The sequence below is a fragment of the Sebastes umbrosus genome, chromosome 6 (genome assembly GCF_015220745.1).
Source record: "Sebastes umbrosus isolate fSebUmb1 chromosome 6, fSebUmb1.pri, whole genome shotgun sequence".
Classification (NCBI taxonomy): Eukaryota; Metazoa; Chordata; class Actinopteri; order Perciformes; family Sebastidae; genus Sebastes; species Sebastes umbrosus.
This window is the reverse complement of record NC_051274.1, coordinates 14789500-14814481: the sequence shown is the minus strand read 5'-3', so window position 1 is coordinate 14814481 and position 24982 is coordinate 14789500. Positions and strand designations below refer to the sequence as shown.

General features: G+C 40.3%; 1 protein-coding gene across 4 annotated transcripts; it reads left to right on the top strand.

Annotated features, from left to right (window-relative positions):
* The first annotated feature begins 735 nt into the window (after positions 1–735).
* Positions 736–23796, top strand: LOC119489755 (homeodomain-interacting protein kinase 1-like). Of its 4 annotated transcripts, none has more exons than XR_005207247.1 (11): positions 736–888; positions 2193–2377; positions 2499–2690; positions 2789–2970; positions 3513–3636; positions 4383–4505; positions 4636–4722; positions 4832–4989; positions 6341–6546; positions 6653–6907; positions 7060–7878. XR_005207247.1 is itself a non-coding variant. In XM_037772546.1 (11 exons), the coding sequence occupies exons 2-11, from the start codon at positions 2207–2209 to the stop codon at positions 23761–23763; spliced, it is 1377 nt and encodes a 458-aa protein (XP_037628474.1). In that variant the 5' UTR covers positions 736–888; positions 2193–2206; the 3' UTR covers positions 23764–23796. The 4 variants fall into 4 exon arrangements, 3 of the variants coding, with proteins under 3 accessions (XP_037628474.1, XP_037628475.1, XP_037628476.1); XM_037772546.1 differs by lacking the exons at positions 3513–3636; positions 4383–4505; positions 4636–4722; ... (2 more) ...; positions 6653–6907; positions 7060–7878 and adding exons at positions 20088–20211; positions 20963–21085; positions 21217–21303; ... (2 more) ...; positions 23354–23546; positions 23654–23796; XM_037772547.1 differs by lacking the exons at positions 3513–3636; positions 4383–4505; positions 4636–4722; ... (2 more) ...; positions 6653–6907; positions 7060–7878 and adding exons at positions 20088–20211; positions 20963–21085; positions 21217–21303; ... (2 more) ...; positions 23379–23546; positions 23654–23796.
* Positions 23797–24982: the final 1186 nt, after the last annotated feature.

Sequence of the window (24982 nt, the reverse complement as noted above, 5' to 3'; positions counted from 1 at the left end):
CAGACTATTTTTCCCATTCGTTATCTCAACCCGTTTCTGACGCTGTACAGCGTAAACAAGCCCTACTGTTTCCACCCAGACAACAATAGAGCTACATCAAATGAGAGCTGTCTATGCTCGTGAGTTGCAACACAGCACAGTTTGAGCTGTGCTCGCCAATGGTTCAGCACAGATCACGGCGTGCAGCGCCAGAAGTTGAGCTTTGTTTCGAATCACAGTTTGCATTCTCAGATGTATGTGATATCTGTATTCTGGCACCCAAACAACACAGAAGGAAAACATTTTCAATGTGTAACCTTTTGCCCTCTGCTTGTGTTAGCCTCAAGTCAAGGCCTATTGCAAGAGACTGGTACACAGGTTTTGGGAAGTGGGGTATGACACGTGCAGTAAAATCTCATCTACACTCGCCGAAATTGAGCCAATAGCAAAGCACGACCGCAGCTCCAGTTCCACTGCGCATGTGTCATACCCTAGCGCTCAAAACCGTGTACAAGCCTCTCTCAAAATGCCTTGCCTCAGTCTTTCCTGTTTTTCCTCCAGCTAACACCGTGACGTAGTCATGACAACACACAAAATGGTCTCTAAAAGCATTTTTGTTTAAAGTGTCATCTGTAGTTCCAATTAATTTCTGACATCATCAACATTCTAGAATGATAATTGTTAGTTGGCTGTGATCTCACAAGCACACATTCCACATTCCATGGAATTTGGAATGTGTGCTTGTGAGATCACAGCCAATAGAAGAATGTGGACTGTAGACATATACTGTATATCTGCTCTGGACAACTGGACAAGAAGCAACTTTTGGACCAAACTTCTCCACTGAAATCCAGCTGAAATCACTCTAACAACTGAACTGATCACGATACCCTCTGTAGCTGATAACAAGTATGTCACTATTTTATTTTCTCTCTGAGTCTCTGGGGTCAAGTGAATCTGTAACTTTTGGGCTGGGCGATATGGCCAAAATCTTCTATCCCAATAAAGATAATTTGATATCTCAATAATGATATATATCACGATAAAGCACATTTTAGGGTAATGAATTTGATATTGTATCATAGCTGATAGGAGACAATAACAATTACCTTCTGATTAAATTAGTAAAGTATTTATTAACAGTTTATTGTTGCACACATTATAACATTTTATATAAAGTACTATATTCGTTAATGATTACCAATTGATTTGTAAACTTTTAAGAATTTGTTTGTAAAATATCTTTAAACATTACATAGATAGATGGGCCAAAAACAAATTATTAACTATCTATCTAAATAATATTTATAGATGCTTTACAAAGTATTATTAACCATTTAACAAGGTATTATAATCATCAGTTGCAGCTTTATAATAGCCATCCAAATAATGTTTATAGATGATTTAAAAACCAATTTCTTCAAGGATTACCAATAATTTCATAATCATTAACAAATACTTAATGTAGTATATAAATGTTATGTGTGCAGCAATAAACTGTTAAAATAACACTAGTATTAATAACTAATATTTACACATTAGTAAATATTAATAATAATGTCATGGTTTGCTAACAGACAAACTAAAATAACTATTAACTAAATTTTAATTAACTATCAATTTACCATTTATAAATGATGGTTATAAAGTGTTACCCAATAGTTTGATTTAAGTACACTGGGGTATTCCCAAGAGCAGAATTCTTATCAATTCCGATTTTCTGAGAAATTGGAGTTAGTATGTGCTCGTTATTATCCGTTTAGACAACATAATTGGAAATCATGATATATCAATACATGATTTAATCACGATACGATTCCATTGAAAGACGTTGGATTATCATATTGAAATATCGCTCAGCCCTACTTAGTGGAATGACGAGTAAAATATACAACATTAGTATCTTAGTGTATATTTATAACTGAAGTGTTTTAATTAACAAGAAGTCATGGGGGAAGGAACAGCAGGTGGCTTCTTGTAAATTACCTCTATAATTTAAGTACAGTGTACTTAGATTAATTGTTCACCTCAATTCAAAATGTTCTTTGGTGGCAATCAAAACAAGCTGGAAAAGTCTTTGTCTGTGCAAACACTGGGTAATCTGATTAAAATCATTAAAGTGGGGCTTTACAATACTAATTAAAACACTTATTGAGGCAGGCAAACATTATATTATGGCCATTGGAAATAACATATTCACACTTTGCTTTCAGCTTTATTTGCAGAAATGGCAACTGACGTCAAGACATCAAACTTAGACAACTACGAAATGCTTCATGTCCTGGGAGAGGGAAGCTATGGAAAGGTCGTAGGATGTTACAAACGGGACACCAAGGAAGTTGTGGCTGTGAAATTCTTAAAAAAAACAAGATTTTCACAGCACCTCGACCGAAGGGAGGTGAGCTACTTTTTGATGATCTTTTTTTTTTTTTTTACTAATGACATTGCTTGAGTCATTATGAATATGTGCAATCACATAAACTGTTGATGACTGTTTCAAACTTGTCATTTATCCCCAGATGTTCATCTTGGAAAAGCTCCGATGTTTGGACCCTGATGAGTGCAGGATCATCAAATGCTTTGAGTGGAACCACGACAAAGAAAGTGCCTACATGGTGTTTGAGATGCTGGACATTAGCCTCCATCGCTTCATGGCTCGCAGAAAATGGGCTCCTTTGCCATTGGATGGCATAAGGACCATCATCAAAGATGTAAGTATACCAGATAGTAGATAGAATTGAAGCTCTATCGGTTTTCCACTCTGGCACATCCTTATTTACATATATTCTGTGACTGACTTCACTTGCAGATGGCCACAGCATTAACTGCCCTGAGGAGTGTCGGTCTGATCCATACAGATTTGAAGATGGACAACATCATGCTGGTGGATCACAAGAAGCAGCCATTCAGGGTGAAGCTCATTGACTTTGGCTTGACTCTGCGGAAATCCGAAGCCTGGCCAGGACAAGGTGTTCAGCCTTTGCTGCACAGGTGAGACCTTTGTATTAGAATTGCTTGGATTCAAGTTTCCTGTCATCTACTGATATTAATGTACACCACTCTGCTGGAATGTATTTGCAATATTTTCTTCTGTATGTAGTATTTTCCCTTAGAAGGTTTTTTCATTGCTCTTTCTAAAAAGAATGAAACTTGATTGCTTAGTTTGGTGCACTCCCAAACTCTCGTCAGAGCTGGAGTGCTTTCATGTAAACAAAATAATTGTCATAATTTCTTGGCCAAATTTGTTTTACTGTACAGCACAGTGCTATATATATCTATTGAGCTTGGATTATGGTCAGAAAAGCCCAATATCCCCAGTATCATGTTTCAGCTTTTTAGATAAAGAAACATCGTGCCAAGCCTCATTGAACAGAGTTGCTTGAAAAGCTTTCTATAAGTGCGAGAGAAATTGTTGAATTCAAGGGCCCACTTGGCATCCTTGGGGCAATTTATGCAATGGCCAGAGTTGTATTTTCATGCTTTTAAACATGGCAGTGTTCTTCATTTATTTGTTGCTGTTCTTCCACATGCAGGTCTCCTGAAGTCATTCTGGGCCACCCATTCTCTGAGGCTATTGACGTCTGGGCTCTCGGCACAATAATGGCCAAGCTCTACCTCGGCTGTTCACTTTTCCCGGGGGTTCATGAGTATGATGTGGTAAGTATTATTGCTGGTTTATTTCTATATCTTTCTTAATGTATGTAGTAATATTTCTTTTGACATGTACTAATATTAAAAGGTTCGTCATTTTTAATACTTTGGCTTCTTTAAGTGGAGTCGCACCAAACAAAGTGCTAAGAAGACAACTACTCTACAGCTAGAGGCTCTGCAAGACTGTGCTTAAGCACATTGTTGCTTTGAGCTAAATGCTAAAATGCTAATGCTTAGCAGGTTTAACGTTTACTATGTTCACCATCTTAGTTAGCATGTTAGCATGCTAATATTTGCTAATTAGCACTAAACACAAAGTACAAGTATTTAGTCATGAACCGAGGTATTGGGCAACTGAAATTGTTGACCTGATGGTGGCGCTAGATTAAAAGAGAAAGGATTACCAAAGTGATTACAATCTTGAGGGCAACATGAATATGGCAATCCATCCGGTAGTTGTTGAGACATTTCACTCAAAGACACAAATGTCAGCCTCATGGTGGCGCTAGAGGAAAAGTCAGAGGATCACCAAAGCCGGTAGTGTTCATAGTTTGGGAGGATGTCTACAATACATTTCATGTTAATCATTCATGTTGAGATATTTCAGTCTGGACCAAAGTGGTGGACCGACCGACTGACCGACTGACTGACCGACAGACAGCCCACCCAACAATGCAATCCATAAGCCATCGAGCATGGCTTAACATTTATAAAGTAGTCAATAATGATGTTTTGCTGTGTTTTGTCTCCAGCTGCGTTACATCACTGACCTCCTGGGTGAAGTTCCGCAGCAACTTGTGAAGGCTGGGAGAAGGACAAAGCTCTACTATCAAGGAAGAGCAAATTTCTTCATGAACACGGAATGGACAATGAAGGTATAGTATCACAACCTTCTTTGACTTCACTAGCCAAACATGAACTATCCTGTATAAGAACATTTTCTGTCAGTATAAAAGCGGTAACTCTGATGAAGAGATAACTCAAGTAGATTTTGTCTTCTTTTAGACGCCAGAACAGTTTTCCAAGGAAACCAGCCAGAGAACAGAAGAACACAGGGCATACCAGGCTCCCTCTCTGAAAGAGCTGACAGCGGTAGGTTGTCAAGTAGATGTTGCTTGCAGAGGAGTCCACAAAATAAATCTCACAATTTTCATGAACCAGGAGGATTATTTTGTCTAATGTTAATTTTTACTCAATTTAGATGAACATACTCCAAGGAAACAAGGAAGAGGAGGCTGATAGGAGCGCTTGTTTTGACCTGATGGACAAAATGCTTCAGATGGATCCCAACAAGAGGATTACCCCAAACAAAATCCTGGCACATCCATTCATAACGGGGAGCTACGTCAACAATGGGTGGTAAGTGTGGCTGTATGATATTAGGCCTCTTCTTGGCACAAAGGTTATTAGACACCAGTAGGCATTGTAGATTATTTTACTGGCTGGTGTAATGTGAATCGTGTGCAATTTGAACATGATAATTATAGTGTAAATTTATCCATTGGCAGCACAATGTCCACAGTCGTTGAGGTCAAAAAGAGCCCTGCAGAGACCAAGGTTGATGTCTGGTAAGTGATGATTTATATTTTTGTTTTGGATTGTGTGGTAGTAAGGGCATATTTTTGTACTATCATTCTGAAACACTTGTTCTCGACTCGGCATGCTTCTAACTTCTGCTCAGCACCAAATGGCAGACAGACACAGTTAGTTGTAGAGTAGAGTAGCTGGTGAACATAGTGGAACATTTAGCTGCTAAGGAGCCCGATATTTCCTCTAGGAGAGCTAAAAGAGAGTAAATATTGGACATACATTCATCAGGTGGACAGAAACACAATTACAAATGAATGATAATGTGGCTCCATAATGTTGGTTATATTTCTGGGTTTCCGGTGTAGCCAGCGGATATCCAAGCCAAGACTTCCTTTTCCGTGAGCTGCTCATTGTTTACTTTCCGATTAGCAACTTGAGATGCGAGACTGGAGTTGAGAGACAATGTGTACGACCGGATTGTTTCACAAGTAGCCAGTTTACAAGCTCTTTTTAAACCAATAAAAAGCTGAATCATCGTCAAACGATAGCTGGCGGGTTCCCAGATTGCATTTCGGCCAATGCGTTCCGCCTCTTTTGCTCTCCACACGGACTGCTTACCTTCATTCAACCAAAGCCTGCTCGAACGTGATTCGTCAATACTACTCGATTCTACTTGTGAATGCAGAATCGATTTATTGAGATTATTGCAGGTTGAGGTAACATGTCGTATGAACTTCACAGCTGGACATTTACCGAATGTGGAATTAGCGCAACTTGCTACAATACACAAGTACAAGTAGACTTTTTTTTAGAAGTCCATTTATATTAGATACTCATTACCACAACACTTGGAATATGGGAGAAATGGCAGGTAGTGGTAACAGTGTTTTAGACGACAAATGGGCAGCATGGCTCGAGAACTTGTAGGCCCCCCTTCTCAATCACCTGTAACAGCATTTATGAAATTCCTGCTGTTTGTCAGCAAAATACACCACACTAGACATATAGCAAATGTCCATTCACCTCATTGAACTATTATAGGTGCTATCAAAAGAAGTAACGGCAGGCGCGCCCTTGCCATCAAAAAGATAATGTCCCTATTTCCCTCTAATCTGGACAGGCAATGCTTTTTTGTTCTAGTATGGACCAACAATGACTGTGTATATGTGTGTTTATATAGTCCCCAGGCTGTGGAGAAGAAATCCCAGCATCCAAGTGTTGAGAAATCCAACTCTCCAAAGGATGAGGATGCTAGATACTCAAAATCGGTCAGTGACTCGACTGATAGCAGCTTCTCTAGTAACGAAGACAACCCATCTGAGGACTTGGACAGCGTGATCATCCCATCGGCTCCTCAAAACAAACCAGAATCATCTCACTCACCTGGTAGGAAATATTCACCTCCACCCCTCCTTCCATTCTCCATTTACAGTAATTCCTTCATGCATCATGACTTCACGATTAAAACACCGACTATACTTATAATTTGCAGCGGCCATTGAGCCGAAGAAGAGGGAGAAGAAGAAGAGAGGAATCCGAAGATTCTTGTCCACCTTGAAGAGGAAAGTTTTCTGCTGCTTCTGTGCGCCAAAGAACGGCGATGAATGAAGCAGCGAGTCCCTCGATAAGAGTCACTGACCGGTGAACGGCTGAGACCAAAGGGGACCATGAGTCACTGACCGGTGAACGGCTGAGACCAAAGGGGACCATAAACGCCTGTCATAGAAGAACTCCTACTCCTACTAAGGTATGCAAACTAGGATGAGTACAACTTAACATGTGATGCTGTATTTGAAAGTTGTGCTGCATTTTTTTTGAATCATTTAAAAACGTTAATGCCATATCTATGAATCAAATGTCATTAATGACACCAACATTTCCACAACCTTTTCTCAACAGCCTTCCAAAATATAGTCCAGGAAGAAAGCTACCACCAGAAGCTACACGTCTGTGACTTGGAGTCCCAATAATCAAGGCCTATTGAAGGAGGCTGGGACACGGGCAGACAGGGGTCTTGGGGTATAACACATGCACAGTGTAACTGAAGCTGCGTAGTGCGTTGCGATTGGTTCAATTTCGGCGAGTGCAGACCAGATTTTACTGCGCATGTGTTGTACACCAAAGATGTGACGCGGTGATGACGCGTGACCCAGCCTCCTTCAATAGGCCTTGACAATAATCAGACTGGTTAGCCATTTTTCCTGAAGAACCACTCCACAACCACTCCATCCGACACATATTATCCGTCTGTCCGTCCTGGAAGAGGGATCCCTCCTCTGTTGCTCTTCCTGAGGTTTCTTCCATTTTTACCCTGTTAAAAGGGTTTTTCTGGTTAAGTTTTTTCTCATCCGATGCGAGGGTCGTACTGTAAAGGACAGAGGGTGTCTTATGCTGTACAGATTGTAAAGCCCCCTGAAACAAGTGATTTGTGTTATTGGGCTATACAAATGAAATTGACCTGAATAAAAGCCTGTGGTTTTGGTAATCGCTGGAGAGTAGAGTGTGGGAGCATTGGCTGGTGGCCTGTGAAGGGCCGCCGATACGATACTTTCACGCTACCGCTTGCTGATTGCTGCACCGTGGTGGAAAAGGAAGTAGACACACTTCGAAGTCAGCTACAACAGCATGGAGTTGAGTGAGGAGTGATAAAGGAATGGGAAGGCTAGTGGGAGTAGGAGGAATAAACAGGATAAATAAATAAATATCTTTATAAAATAACCACATGGTAAACCTATTTTTGTAAACTCCTGTGTGCATTAAATACTTGACAAATGAAAAGCACAGAGTATTTTCTCATTTTAAGAACTTGAGTGCAAAATAAACATAATTTTAAGTGAAATTATAGAGAAAAAACAAATAAATGTAACCTATATCGCAATAGAAACGATATATATATATATATATATATATATATATACAGTATATATCATCATATTGCCCAGCCCTAGTGGTGATGAGGTTTGAGGGGGAAGGAGGCGTAAAGAAAATGGACTGTAATTTATCAATACAATGTTCAAGTCCTTTTTGTAAAATTATTATTTATTATTATTTAGTATGATGAATACTGTTCATCATAACTTTTTTTAATTTGTCCATCCATCCAACTTCAACCGCTTGTCCGGCATCGGGTCGCGGGGGCAACAGCTCCAGCAGAGGACCCCAAAATTCCCTTTCCCGGGCCAAATTAACCAGCTCTGACGGTGGGATCCCAAGGCGTTCCCAGGCCAGAGTGGAGATATAATCTCTCCCCCTAGTCCTGGGTCTTCCCTGTGGTTTCCTCCCAGCTGGTCGTGCCAGGGGGCATCCTTACTAGATGCCCGAACCACCTCAACTGGCTCCTTTCGACACAAAGGAGCAGCGGCTCTACTCCGAGTCCCTCACGGATGACTGAGCTTCTACCGCTTGTACCCGCGATCTTGTTCTTTCGGTCATGACCCAGCCCTCATGACCATAGGTGAGAGTAGGAACGAAGATTGACCGGTAGGTCGAGAGATTTGCCTTCCGGCTCAGCTCTCTTTTCGTCACAACGGTGCGGTAAAGCGAATGCAATACCGCCCCCGCTGCTCCGATTCTCCGACCAATCTCACGCTCCATAGTCCCCTCACTCGCGAACAAGACCCCGAGGTACTTGAACTCCTTCACTTGGGGTAAGGACTCATTCCGTACCCGTAGTAGGCAATCCATCGGTTTCCTGCTGAGAATCATGGCCTCAGATTTAGAGGTACTGATCCTCATCCCGACTGCGTCACACTCGGCTGCGAACCGATCCAGTGAGTGCTGGAGGTCGCAGACCGATGATGCCAACAGGACCACATCATCTGCAAAAAGCAGCGATGAGATCCTCAGTACACCGAACTGCAAACCCTTCTCCGCCCGACTACGCCTCGATATCCTGTCCATGAATATCACGAACAGGGATGGTGACAAAGCGCAGCCCTGACAGAGGCCAACCCCCACCGGAAACGAGTCCGACTCGTTGCCGAGGACCCGAACACAGCTCTCGCTGTGGGCGTACAGGGATTGGATGGCCCTGAGAAGTGCCCCCCTCACCCCATACTCCCGCAGCACCCCCCACAGTATCTCCCGGGGCACCCGGTCATACGCCTTCTCCAAGTCCACAAAACACATGTAGACTGGATAGGCATACTCCCAGGCCCCCTCCAGGATCCTTGCGAGAGTGAAGAGCTGGTCCGTTGTTCCACGGCCAGGACGGATCCGCCTTGTTCCTCTTCAATCCGAGGTTCGACTATCGGCCGAACCCTCCTTTCCAGCACCTTGGAGTAGACTTTACCAGGGAGGCTGAGTAGTGTGATACCCCTGTAATTGGCACACACTCTCTGGTCCCCCTTTTTGAACAGGGGAACCACCAACCCGGTCTGCCACTCCTTAGGCACTGTCACCGACTTCCACGCAGTGTTGATGAGATGTGTCATCCAAGACAGCCCCTCCACACCCAGAGCCTTCAGCATTTCTGGACGGATCTCATCAATCTGGTACCACGTACACTTATGAGCATCCTTATGTTCGAACATGGTGTTCGTTATGGACAGTCCATGACTAGCACAGAAGTCCAATAACAAACGACCACTCGGGTTTAGATCAGGGAGGCCGTTCCTCCCAATCACGCCACTCCAGGTGTCTCCATCGTTGCCCATGTGCGCGTTGAAGTCTCCCAGCCGAACTATGGAGTCCCATACTGGAGCCCCTTACAGGACTCCATTCAGGGTCTCCAAGAAGGCCGAATACTCCGAACTGCTGTTCGGTGCATACGCACAAACAACAGTCAGAGTTTTCTTTTATTTATTTTTCCACTCCAATCTGTTTAACACGGAGAAAAAAGTAGAAGAGGCAAGAAAGCTGCTGTGTGTAGGAAGAATTAGGGGCAGTGAAAACAGCACCAGTGTGTGCGCTTCAAGTTGAGGCAGGAGATATGCCACTGTAGCTCCGTAGGAAACAGCTGATGGCCAATTATTACTGGATGAATCCAAGGCCCTGCCAGAAGTGACCAGCCGTCCGCTGTAAAGATAAATTGAGTATAAATCTTTGGATGCCTATAGTTAACTACACTCTCAGAAAGGATGTGTCAATATCAACACAACCTGTGTTAAAATCCTACACATCAATTAGTTGAATTTGGGTCAACACATGTTATGTTAATTGTGACACATTAAGTGTGTCAAGGATATTAACACAGTAACTGTGTCAGCTAGATTAACACAGAGATGTGTAATGATGTGTTAATACTAACAGAGTTATGTGTGCAAATATTAACACATTCATGTGTTGCTCAAACTTACAGTTAAAATCACAAATCTCACTTTATAACAATGAAAATGTCACTTGGAATTATTTTGAGAATTCTTTATTATTATTTTAACAACAAACAAAAAGACATTTACTCAACATTTCATGAAATTAAACAGTTGAAGATAAATTCATGAAGTTAACTGTTCTTTATAAAACCTTATACTGTATCTAGGGTTGATATAAATCTGGTTTACCTTAAAACCATCACAGTAATCTTGCGAGATTGCTCTTGTGAATGTACTACACGGAGATGCCAGCGAAGTTTCCTGATCTCACCAAGAACTGTCTGTTTACATACAGTATACGGCAATGATACACGCCAAGTTGATTTAGGCCAAAGCCTGAAGCTTGCCAAAGAGCTCCACCACTTTGGATTGTCTCTCAGTCTTTGACACTGGCAAGTCATGGATATATTCAAGAAAGATGAATAATTAAGCCAGCTGAGTGTGATAAGCAACATTGCATACCCAGATAAACTTGAGCAGCTTATCCAAGGCACAGGTTAGGCTGTCATCATGCAGTGGAATGACGACCTTGTCACTTCTGGCAACAATGACAAACTGGTGTGCTTGGCTGGTCAGAGGCTGATGCACACTGGCTGTGGCTAATGGGTCCTCAAGGATCTCTCATCGCTGTTATAAAGCGAAAGGATGCTGGTCCCAAGCCTGAGAAAAGAGAAACACACTTCTTTAACATGGGTTATAACCCCAAAACACAATATTTAACAAAGTAAATCACATTTGAGATAAGAAAAAAAAATCAAGGAGCTGGACAACAAACTGGACTGAGGTGGCAGAGGAAAGCACACTCAACAGCCTGCTGGCCTTACTGGACAACGCCAGCCATCCTCTGCACGACATCATCACCAAACAGAGGAGCTCGTTTAGCGGCAGGCTGCTGCAATAAACCCTCTGAGAGCAGCTGCTCATTGTGTCATGAGTGGTGCAATCCTTTGAATGGGAAAAAGTAGATGATATTAGGAAAGTAAACTCACCCACTCCACAATGGTTGCAGTACCCCTTGAACGAAGCTTCACCTGAAAAGGTGGAACACCATCGCATTCAGCACCCGTCTGGTGGTCACTGTAATAGCATTTCTTGATGGGCAACTGGAGGAAGGTGGCCAGTTGCATCAAACTGCTTTCATATGTGATGCATGCAGGCTGGTCAATGATGTCCCCTTCACAAATGACTTGCTCAGGGCGAGGGAGGGAGGGCATGTTACAGGCCAAGAGTTGCTCTGCGTCATCAGTTTGTTCCTGTGCTGGCGCATCCCCACGGTTGTGTATGTCCAGTACACTTTCCTCAAGACCAACAATGGGGAGTCCATCAATGGCCTTCTGTAAGGCACCACCAGCTCTCTGTGGGGAAAACAAATATTGTAAAATGCATATATGCAGAATGAAATACACATGGAAGTTATCAAAAATAGAGGATTGAGGGACTGTTTATACCTTTTGGGTATTTATCCGGCCATGTTAGACAATATATTACTATAATACATACCGCACAAGGGTGGGGGGGCAGAGTCGACATCAGATTTGTCTGAAGCCACTTGGTCCTCCAACTCAATTCTACAATAGCAAAAAATGACAACAAAAAAATCACTACCATGCTGTAAAATACACATGAAAGAAGACAGGATGTGGTGAAGACATCTGTTCCACTTACACGGTGCTCAGAAGGCTGTTTGCCTGTTCTTCATCCACTAGTACAGAATCCCCCAAAAGGTCCATGGACTTGATGCTACGCACAAAACAAGTTCACAAGTTCATCACGTAGTTCAACCCCCACTTCGCGTGCTGATCTGGCTGGTAAGTCAGCTGGCTTTCCGTTAAAAAGTAATTTATCAGCTGATGTTACAAAGCAACTAACACCAAATACGTGCCGTGTAACCAGGCTACTCACAACTTAGCTGACGTTATAGATAGGTGGCCTCTTTTGCCTTGCTAGTAGAAAGCAATAGCTCGTGGCTAGTAGAAAACACATTTCCACATTTGCTTTATACCGTTACATCATTTGTTGTTGACCAGACGGCAGTTTGCTACGTTAGCTTGCTAGCTATTCATCCGTGTTAGCGACTAGGCTAACGTTATCAACATCAGCCAGCTATAACCACAATATCACTATATATTTCTCATGCTTGGCAGTAATATTAGCTTACCTGTCCAGTAGGAATTTTGCCAGCTCGGAATCCTTTTTGATACCCAAAACCGAACGTAGTTCCCTCCATGAATCGAAGGACCGGCCGGTGTTGTTCCTAGCTTTCGTCACTTTCTCGTTTTGCCAGACGGGCTTCACTAGATATGACTTTGTTTTTTTTGTGCTTCCGTGGAGTTTGTGTTGGAGTCTGAGTTGCGGTGGATGCTGGTTGTTTGTTTGCGTTAGCAGACTCCATTTCTAACCAACGGTGAGCTATCGTTAGCTATCCATTTATATGAGCTGAAGAGAGCGGAAGAGAGGAGCGACACGCGAGCGCGCACAACGTCACATCCGCTTCATACCGGGTCGGGATCCAGTCTGTTATTCAGTCAGTATAAAAGTTGCAAACAGTCCCTTTAAGACAGATCCCATAACAGTTTATAAAGCAATTCCACTGATGTTGACTGGGCATTATGAGGGACAATATGAACTTTTTTTTTTTTTTTAATTAAAAGGGACTGTTTGTAACTTCTTACACGTATAAATCACCCGGGTCGGTGTCCCATGCACGCTTGCATATGCGCGCTCGCATGTGGCTACGCTGTTCAGACTCAGACTCCAACACAAACTACACGGAAGCACCAAAACCGCAAAGTTACATCTAGTGAAGCCCGTCTTGCAAAACAGTGTTGGCCGCGGATGTAGTACGCGGGAGACCGTAGCTTTGGTCTCCAGGGCCGGAGTCTCTGCTGTACTCTGCTCCTCTGCTGCTTGCCTTCACTCAGCTCGGTCCACCTCATGTGCATGCGCGCTCACTCCACGCTGCAGAAGACTTCGTAGCTCTGAGAATATCTGGTGAATGTACAGTGGACGTTTGTGCAGAAATAAATGATGCAGCCCCTCCAGACCAACAGAGGTTTCCCATGTCCTGTGAAGTGACGGGGCTCCGCAGCGAGAAATGTTATCGTCTCCGACCGAGTGCCGGTGTCTCCCCTGTTCCTTTCGGCCGCTGTCGGGATGCTGAAGCAGGAAAAGCCAACACTAGGATCAGCATTGATTCATGGAGAGACCTTCGTCTGGTCAGCTAACATTACTGCCAAGCAGGTGAAATATAGAGTGATATTGTGGTTTGAACTGATGTGTGTCGCCTCACTGTTTTGACCGATGCTCGGTCATGTCTATTTAGAGCGAGCAAGCGCGAGCCCGACGCTGACTTTCGTTGACTTAACGGCCACAGGTGTCGCTGTTAACAAGCATTTCTGATTCTTACCAACAGTCCCTTTAATAAAGTACCCTATTATATGGTTATATATTATAGATATATATTTTCTTTTTACAAATCCGGGATAGCAAAAGATTCATAAAATTAAAACTATTTACCATCATTCTGGCTTCCAGTCTGATCCAAAAAGGGGGACGACACACCCTTCTCCAAATGGACGACTCTCACCTCCCGATGAACATCTCTGCCTTCCCATCAAACAGTCTTCCAAACTCTATATCTAGCTGATATAGGAAACAGCAATCACACGTACATGTGTTAATTAGATCTAATATTACTATTTTCATGTTGGATTATTAACCATTTCCAAGTCCCACTTCAACCTCAAAGTTCATATCAGTGAATACCTGGGATAACTAATTGGGAGTCTTATAGATGGATACAAGCACCAGCTTAGCCAGTAGTCCAGGGTCTGGTGGTGGATGAGGGTCATCTGCAGACAGCTCCGTTTAGGTTACTGCAGAGGAAAAAGGAAAAAGTTTCAATACAAAATGTAATGATATAATTAACATTATAATCTGGGCTTTAAACTCAGACCCAAACAGCAACAGATATGAGACAAAACTAAAACATTGCACAAATCACCACAGCATTAAAATTACAGAGGAAACACTGAACTAGTATCATGTTCAAGTTCTCAAGTTTATAACAAACTGAATGTCATGAAAATAGGTTCAAAATGAATCGAATTACAGTCCATGTTGTAGTAAAGTTTGCATTTCTAAATGCCGCTTACTAGCGTCCGCCACTTTGGGGTAACTGCTCCAAAATGGTGGACGGGCAGAACAACGGTTATTTTATCTATCAAAGGATCAAAAGCACCGGCACATTTTCCCCATTCCCCATTTCATAAAGATTAAATCTTTCATCTGGTTCACTTAAAATATGTTTCACACGGTAATGACACGGTAAATCATTCAAGTGACGCTATACTAAAGTGACTGTTACGGCACAAAATGGCGCCAAGGTGCTAACGTTAGCTTAGCCAAGGTTAGCTCCGTTTACTGAGCTTAAAACTTAAATTTTCTGCAATGCTAAACGAAGACAACTTCCACCGCCAACAGCTCTACTACTACAGATCTTAACTGTTTGTGTTGTTACATGTCAGCTGCTTAAAACAAGAAATATACAAGCTTAGAGCAGTCTCCCCCCGCTCAATGATAAGCGACGTAACTTCACAGTATCGGGGCTCTCTGACGTTGACGTAGTGACGTCAGATAGCAGTCACTACAGCCATCAAACCTTGAGGTGAACATGGTTTCTACTCCGGCAGCAACATTTTATCGTTGTAATTTTGTTAGTGATATTGACTGGAAGAAAGTTTGGTCCCTACCGCAGAAGTTCCTTCTAACAAATAAGGTAAACGAAGTGTCATTTAATTTAGTTGATCCACAGATTCTATCCAGTGAAACATTTCTTACAAAAGTTAAAGAGTGACATAGATGTAAGTTGTTCCTTCTATGAATCACATCCTGAAACTTGCTCTCATTTATTCTGGTCAGGTAAATATACATGTGAATTGTGGAAAGATGTCAACAATGTTATAATTGTTAACATTTTCTCAGCTATTGCACTGTACTATAGAAATATTATATTTGGTTGCTATGATTACCGTGACAAAGACAGTAATGCATTTTTTCTTATTAATTTAATTTTAATTCTTGCCGAGTTCCACATTCACAAGTGTAAATTTAACAAAAAAAAGCCTAATTTCTTTGTATTTATGAAAGAAATGGAATTATATCTGTCAACAATTTCTTCCTCACATAACAAAAAAGCAATGAAAACAATGCATGTATGCAATATCTTTAATGTTTTATTGAAATTATTGTCATACTCTCGCGTGGTCTTTTTAAATTATTATTATTATTATCTACTTATTTATTTATTTTTATTGTGGGTGTTTTTTTATTTTATGTTTGTTTTGTTTCATTTCTGTTGTCCTTTAATGTTTGGCACAGCTCTTTGTTTATGTTTTCGCTATGCTTCTTTTGTATGTAAATATTTTTGTTGTTTTCTGCTGTTACTATTTATACTGTAATTTTGAAATAAAAAATTTAAAAAAAAAACTTCTTCACTGGCGTCAGCTACTGATGCACTACACCCTCTGCTGACCACACTGTGCTTAGCAGGAATACACATAACCACACATACAATGACCTCATAGGAGAATAATACAGGTAAGTGACACAGCATACCTCATGTTTTTGAGACCTTAGCTTTCACTGAATGCAATAATGTTCAAAATATGTTAAAAAATTAGAGGGGCTAATATTTCTTTGTCAGTTAACACACCCGGGGCCACACATGCAACACATTATTTGCAGAAATTGACACAAAATGTGTTATTTTGCTATCTACACATTAATTGTGTCAGGAAATGACATATCTTTATTAAGAGTGTAATATCGGCGAAACGTTTCAGAGATGGAGAGTGAAATTAGCCTTCTGCTAACCGCAGCCAACGACTCACGGCTGCGGTTAGCAGGCGGCTAAATATTTGCAACATTTTACTTTCCATCTCTGAAACGTTTTCGCCGATATTGTAGCTCTCTAGAGCCTCGAATCACAGTTTGCATTCTCAGATGTATGTGATATCTGTATTCTGGCACCCAAACAACACAGCATGAAAACATTTTCAATGTGTAACCTTTTGCCCTCTGCTTGTGTTAGCCTCAAGTCAAGGCCTATTGCAAGAGACTGGTACACAGGTTTTGGTAAATGTGGTATGACACATGCGCAGTAAAATCTCATCTACACGCCGAAATTGAGCCAATGGCAAAGCACGACCGCAGCTCCAGTTCCACTGCGCATGTGTCATACCCTAGCGCTCAAAAACCGTGTACAAGCCTCTCTCAAAATGCCTTGCCTCAGTCTTTCCTGTTTTTCCTCCAGCTAACACGTGACGTAGTCATGACAACACACAAAATGGTCTCTAAAAACATTTTTGTTTAAAACGTCATCTGTAGTTCCAATTCATTTCTGACATCATCAACATTCTAGAATGATAATTGTTAGTTGGCTGTGATCTCACAAGCACACATTCCATGGAATTTGGAATGTGTGCTTGGGAGATCACAGCCAATAGAAGAATGTGGACCGTAGACATAATACTGTATGTCTGCTCTGGACAACTGGACAAGAAGCAACTTTTGGACCAAACTTCTCCACTGAAATCCAGCTGAGATCACTCTAACAACTGAACTGATCACGAGAACCTCTGTAGCTGATAACAGTTAAGTCACTATTTTCTTTCCTTTCTGAGTCTCTGGGGTCAAGTGAATCTGTAACTTTTGGGCTGGGCGATATGGCCAAAATCTTCTATTCCAATATAGATAATTTAATATCTCAATAACGATATATATCACGATATAGATCATTTTTTGGTAATTCAATAAATAAATAGTCTATATATAACGTCTATTTTTGTATACTCCTGTGTAAATTAAATACTTGAAAAGTACTGAGTATTTTTTCAGGTAACACTTTATAATAACCATCATTTATAAATGGTAAATTGGTAGTTAATTAAACTTAGTTAATAATTGTTTTACTGCTAAAAAGCAATGAAATGATAATTAATGTTTACTAATTATTAGTAATGCTATAATTTATGTTACTTTCTTATTATTTTGCATAACATTAAATAATTAGTTTACAAATTTGATATTGTATCATAGCTGATAGGAGACAATAACAATTACCTTCTGATTAAATTAGTAAAGTATTTATTAACAGTTTATTGTTGCACACATTATAACATTTTATATAAAGTACTATATTCGTTAATGATTACCAATTGATTTGTGAACTTTTAAGAATTTGTTCGTAAAATATCTTTAAACATTACATAGATAGATGGGCCAAAAACAAATTATTAACCATTGACAAAGTATTAACTATCTATCTAAATAATATTTATAGATGCTTTACAAAGTATTATTAACCATTTAACAAGGTATTATAATCATCAGTTGCAACTTTATAACAGCCATCCAAATAATGTTTATAGATGATTTAAAAAACAATTATTCACCATTAACAAAATATTTGGTCCATCTATCTATGCAATGTTTATAGATGTTTGCAAACAATTTCTTCAAGGTTTACCAATAATTTCATAATCATTAACAAATACTTAATATAGTATATAAATGTTATAATGTGTGCAACAATAAACTGTTAAAATAACACTAGTATTAATAACTAATATTTACACATTAGTAAATATTAATAATAATTGAATGGTTTGTTAACAGTAAAATAACTATTAACTCAATTTTAATTAACTATCAATTTACCATTTATAAAAAATGGTTATAAAGTGTTACCCAATAGTTTGATTTAAGTACACTGGGGTATTCCCAAGAGCAGAATTCTTATCAATTCCGATTTTCTGAGAAATTGAAGTTAGTATGTGCTCGTTATTATCCGTTTAGACAACGTAATTGTAAATCATGATATCTCAATATATGATTTAGTCACGATATGATTCCATTGAAAGACGTTGGATTATCATATTGAATTATCGCTCAGCCCTACTTAGTGGAAAGACGAGTGAAATATACAACATTAGTATCTTAGTGTATATTTATAACTGAAGTGTTTTAATTAACAAGAAGTCATGGGGGAAGGAACAGCAGGTGGCTTCTTGTAAATTACCTCTATAATTTAAGTACAGTGTACTTAGATTAATTGTTCACCTCAATTCAAAATGTTCTTTGGTGGCAATCAAAACAAGCTGGAAAAGTATTTGTCTGTGCAAACACTGGGTAATCTGATTAAAATCATTAAAGTGGGGCTTTAAAATACTAATTAAACACTTATTGAGGCAGGCAAACATTAAATTATGGACATTGGAAATAACATATTCACACTTTGCTTTCAGTTTTATTTGCAGAAATGGACACTGAAGTAGGATCAATCTCAGACAACTACGAAACCCTTAATGTCCTGGGAGAGGGAAGTTACGGAAAGGTCGTAGGATGTTACAAACGGGACACCAAGGAATTTGTGGCTGTGAAATTCTTAAAAAAAACAAGTTTTTCACAGCTCTACGACCGAAAGGAGGTGAGCTTCTTTTTTTTACTAATGACATTGCTTGAGTCATTATGAATATGTGCAATCACATAAACTGTTGATGACTATTTCAAACTTGTCATTTATCCCCAGATGTTCATCTTGGAAATGCTCCGATGTTTGGACCCTGATGAGTCTAGGATCATCAAATGCCTTGACTGGCATCACGGAAAAGAAACTGCCTACATAGTGTTTGAGATGCTGGACATCAGCCTCCATCGCCTCATGGCTCGCAGAAAATGGGCTCCTTTGCCATTGGATGGCATAAGGACCATTATCAAAGATGTAAGTATACCAGATAGTAGATAGAATTTGAAGCTCTATCGGTTTTCCACTCTGGCACATCCTTATTTACATATATTCTGTGACTGACTTCACTTGCAGTTGGCCACAGCATTAACTGCCCTGAGGAGTGTCGGTCTGATCCATACAGATTTGAAGCTGGACAACATCATGCTGGTGGATCACGAGAAGCAGCCGTTCAGGGTGAAGCTCATTGACTTTGGCTTGTCTATGCGGAAATCCGAAGCCTGGCCAGGACAAGGTGTTCAGCCTTTGCTGCACAGGTGAGACCTTTGTATTAGAATTGCTTGGATTCAAGTTTCCTGCCATTTATTGATATTAATGTACACCACTCTGCTGGAATGTATTTGCAATATTTTCTTATGTAGTATTTTCCCTTAGAAGGATTTTTCATTGCTCTTCTAAAAAGAATGAAACTTGATACCTTAGTTTGGTGCACTCCCAAACTCTCATCAGTGTCATTGCATGTAAACAAAATAATCATAATTTCTTGGCCAAATTTGTTTTACTGTACAGCACAGTGCTATATATCTATTGAGCTTGGATTATGGTCAGAAAACCCCAATATCCCCAGTATCATGTTTCAGCTTTTTAGATAAAGAAACATCGTGCCAAGCCTCATTGAACAGAGTTGCTTGAAAAGCTTTCTATAAGTGCGAGAGAAATTGTTGAATTCAAGGGCCCACTTGGCATCCTTATATTGATGCTGTGCATTCTTATTTTGGGGCAATTTATGCAATGGCCAGAGTTGTATTTTCATGCTTTTAAACATGACAGTGTTCTTCATTTATTTGTTGCTGTTCTTCCACATGCAGGTCTCCTGAAGTCATTCTGGGCCACCCATTCTCTGAGGCCATTGACGTCTGGGCTCTCGGCACAATAATTGCCAAGCTCTCCCTCGGCTTTTCACTTTTCCCGGGGGTTCATGAGTATGATGTGGTAAGTATTATTGCTGGTTTATTTCTATATCTTTCTTAATGTATGTAGTAATATTTCTTTTGACATACTGTATACTAATATTAAAAGGTTCGTCATTTTTAATACTTTGGCTTCTTTAAGTGGAGTCGCACCAAACAAAGTGCTAAGAAGACAACTACTCTACAGCTAGAGGCTCTGCAAGACTGTGCTTAAGCACATTGCTGCTTTGAGCTAAATGCTAAAATGCTAATGCTTAGCAGGTTTAACGTTTACTATGTTCACCATCTTAGTTAGCGTGTTAGCATGCTAATATTTGCTAATTAGCACTAAACACAAAGTACAAGTATTTAGTCATGAACCGAGGTATTGGGCAAATGAAATTGTTGACCTGATGGTGGCGCTAGATTAAAAGAGAAAGGATTACCAAAGTGATTACAATCTTGAGGGCAACATGAATATGGCAATCCATCCGGTAGTTGTTGAGACATTTCACTCAAAGACACAAATGTCAGCCTCATGGTGGCGCTAGAGGAAAAGTCAGAGGATCACCAAAGCCGGTAGTGTTCATAGTTTGGGAGGATGTCTACAATACATTTCATGTTAATCATTCATGTTGAGATATTTCAGTCTGGCCCAAAGTGGTGGACCGACCGACTGACCGACTGACTGACCGACAGACAGCCCACCCAACATTGCAATCCATAAGCCATCGAGCATGGCTTAACATTTATAAAGTAGTCAATAATGATGTTTTGCTGTGTTTTGTCTCCAGCTGCGTTACATCACTGACCTCCTGGGTGAAGTTCCGCAGAAACTTGTGAAGGCTGGGAGATGGACAAAGCTCTACTATCAAGGAAGAGCAAATTTCTTCATGAACACGGAATGGACAATGAAGGTATAGTATCACAACCTTCTTTGACTTCACTAGCCAAACATGAACTATCCTCTATAAGAACATTTTTCCGTTAGTATAAAAGCGGTAACTCTGATGAAGAGATAACTCAAGTAGATTTTGTCTTCTTTTAGACGCCAGAACAGTTTTCCAAGGAAACCAGCCAGAGAACAGAAGAACACAGGGCATACCAGGCTCCCTCTCTGAAAGAGCTGACAGCGGTAGGTTGTCAAGTAGATGTTGCTTGCAGAAGAGCCCACAAAATAAATCTCACAATTTTCATGAACCAGGAGGATTATTTTGTCTAATGTTAATTTTTACTCAATTTAGATGAACATACTCCGAGGAAACAAGGAAGAGGAGGCTGATAGGAGCGCTTGTTTTGACTTGATGGACAAAATGCTTCAGATGGATCCCAAGGAGAGGATTACCCCAAACAAAATCCTGGCACATCCATTCATAACGGGGAGCTATGTCAACAAAGGGTGGTAAGTGTGGCTGTATGATATTAGGCCTCTTCTTGGCACAAAGGTTATCAGACACCAGTAGGGATTGTAGATTATTTTACTGGCTGGTGTAATGTGAATCGTGTGCAATTTGAACATTATAATTAAAGTGTAAATTTATCCATTGGCAGCACAATGTCCACAGTCGTTGAGGTCAAAAAGAGCCCTGCAGAGACCAAGGTTGATGTCTGGTAAGTGATGATTTATATTTTTGTTTTGGATTGTGTGGTAGTAAGGGCATATTTTTGTACAATCAGTTTGAAACACTTGTTCTCGACTCGGCATGCTTCTGACTCTAAAGGTATGTTTAGCTGTCCGACCCACAACTTTACTGTTTTGGTTCACTCTCACCACTCATAGCATAGTTTTTGACCGCAGCAGGTAGAACTGTACACTACCTGCTCAGTTACACAGTTAGTTGTAGAGTAGAGTAGCTGGGGAACATAGTGGAACATTTAGCTGCTAAGGAGCCCGATATTTCCTCTAGGAGAGCTAAAAGAGAGTGAATATTGGACATACATTCATCAGGTGGACAGAAACACAATTACAAATGAATGATAATGTTGCTCCATAATGTTGGTTATATTTCTGGGTTTCCGGTGTAGCCAGCGGATATCCAAGCCAAGACTTCTTTTTCCGTGAGCTGCTCATTGTTTACTTTCCGATTAGCAACTTGAGATGCGAGACTGGAGTTGAGAGACAACGTGTACGACCGGATTGTTTCACAAGTAGCCAGTTTACAAGCTCTTTTTAAACCAATAAAAAGCTGAATCATCGTCAAACGATAGCTGGTGGGTTCCCAGATTGCATTTCGGCCAATTCGTTCCGCCTCTTTTGCTCTCCACACGGACTGTTTACCTTCAGTCAACCAAAGCCTGCTCGAACTTGATTCGTCAATACTACTCGATTCTACATGTGAATAAAGAATCGATTTATTGAGATTATTGCAGGTTGAGGTAAAAAATTGACACCCTTGTACTTGAGTATTTCCATTTTATGCTACTTTATACTTCTATGTCACTACAATTCAGAGGGGGATACACTTTTTACTCCACTACATTATTTTTATTATGCAATCTGCGAACTTGCTGCTAGCTGCCGCCAGATCCTACACACTGCACCTTTAACATGTCGTATGCACTTCACAGCTGGACATTTACCGAATGTGGAATTAGCGCATCAGCTACAATACACAAGTACAATAGACTTTTTTTAGAAGTCCATTTATATTAGATACTCATTACCACAACACTTAGAATATGTGAGAAATGGCAGGTAGTGGTAACAGTGTCTCAGACGACAAATGGGCAGCATGGCTTGAGAACTCGGAGGCCCCCCCTCTCAATCACCTGTAACAGCATTTATGAAATTCCTGCTGTTTGCCAGCAAAATACACCACACTAGATATATAGCAAATGTCCATTCACCTCATTGAACTATTATAGATGCTATCAAAAGAAGTAACGGCAGGCGCGCCCTTGCCATCAAAAAGATAATGTCCCTATTTCCCTCTAATCTGGACAGGCAATGCTTTTTTGTTCTAGTATGGACCAACAATGACTGTGTATATGTGTGTTTATATAGTCCCCAGGCTGTGGAGAAGAAATCCCACCATCCAAGGGTTGAGAAATGCAACTCTCCAAAGGATGAGGAATACAACTCTCCAAAGGATGAGGAATACAACTCTCCAAAAGATGAGGAATACAACTCTCCAAAGGATGAGGAATACAACTCTCCAAAAGATGAGGAATACAACTCTCCAAAGGATGAGGAATACAACTCTCCAAAAGATGAGGAATACAACTCTCCAAAGGATGAGGATGCTAGAGACTCAAAATCGGTCAGTGATTCGACTGATAGCGGCCTCTCTAGTAACAAAGACAGCCCATTTGAGGACTTGGACAGCGTAATCATCCCATTGGCTCCTCAAAACAGTCCAGAATCCTTTCACACACCTGGTAGGAAATATTCACCTCCACCCCTCCTTCCACTCTCCATTTACAGTAATTCCTTCATGCATCATGACTTCACGATTAAAACACTGACTATACTTGTCATTTTCCAGAGGCCATTGAGCCCAAGAAGAGGGAGAAGAGAGGAATCCGAAGATTCTTGTCCACCTTGAAGAGGAACGTTTTCTGCTGCTTCTGTGCGCCAAAGAACGGCGATGAATGAAGCAGTAAATAAATAAATATCTTTATGCAATAACCACATGGTAAACCTATTTTTGTAAACTCCTGTGTGCATTAAATACTTGACAAATGAAAAGCACAGAGTATTTTCTCATTTTAAGAACTTGAGTGCAAAATAAACATAATTTTAAGTGAAATTATAGAGAAAAAACAAATAAATATAACCTATATCGCAATAGAAACAATATATATATATATATATATATATATATCGTCATATTGCCCAGCCCTAGGTGATGAAGTTTGAGGGGGAAGGAGGAGTAAAGAAAATGGACTGTAATTTCTCAATTCAATGTTCATGTCCTTTTTGTAAAATGATTTATTATTATTTAGTATGATGATTACTGTTCATCATAACTTTTTTTAATTTATGAACAAATATAATAAATGATACATTATTTAAAAGTTTTGTGAATCTGTTCTTTTAGGGCAAACATTTCCAGAAGAATTAAAAGTTCAGATATGCGATATGTGTAAATAATAAAATAATCATTTAACTGGTAATACTAATGGTCCAAAATGATGTAAAATTGCATAGTTTCCTTCAAATTTTCTTGGGGTAATATTCCCAAAACCCAATGTCTCCTAGTATCTTTTATTCAATGTCGGAGTATCCTGACTGGGACACTGCTCTTAAAACCTGAATGATACCCTCACTATAGGCTACAAATAACACAGGAAAGCACTTTAACTAGCAACACTTAAACACACCACCATAATCCTATAATGTTCCAGTTGGAATATTATTGGAATATTATAGACCTACTACAGAAGATGCATAGCCCAAGTATAATAATTGCAATAAAACCACAGCTGGTTATGACTGACACAGTATAACATGCTTAAAGAAATCATGAATAAATAGGAATAAGTCGCAAGAGATTGCCGCTACCGGCCGATACACACGCCAACATGTGAATAAAGGCCATTTAGACCAAAGCCTGAAGCTTGCCAAAGAGCTCCACCACTTTGGATTGTCTCTCAGTCTTTGACACTGGCAAGTCATGGATATAAGAAAGATGAAAAATTAAGCCAGCTGAGTAAGATAAGCAACATTGCATACCCGGATAAACTTTTGCAGCTTATCCAAGGCACAGGTTAGGCTGTCATCATGCAGTGGAATGGCGACCTTGTCACTTCTAGCAACAATGATGAACTGGTGTGCTTGGCTGGTCAGAGGCCGATGCACACTGGCTGTGGCT

Excerpts from the sequence above, each read along its gene's own strand:
- LOC119489755 (XM_037772546.1), top strand. The coding sequence starts at position 2,207 with ATGGCAACTGACGTCAAGACATCAAACTTAGACAACTACGAAATGCTT. Across the intron at positions 21,571-23,172 it reads AGCTATGTCAACAAAGGGTG|TCCCCAGGCTGTGGAGAAGA; the intron begins GTAAGTGTGGCT and ends GTGTTTATATAG. Across the intron at positions 23,210-23,353 it reads AGAAATCCCACCATCCAAGG|GATGAGGAATACAACTCTCC; the intron begins GTTGAGAAATGC and ends AACTCTCCAAAG.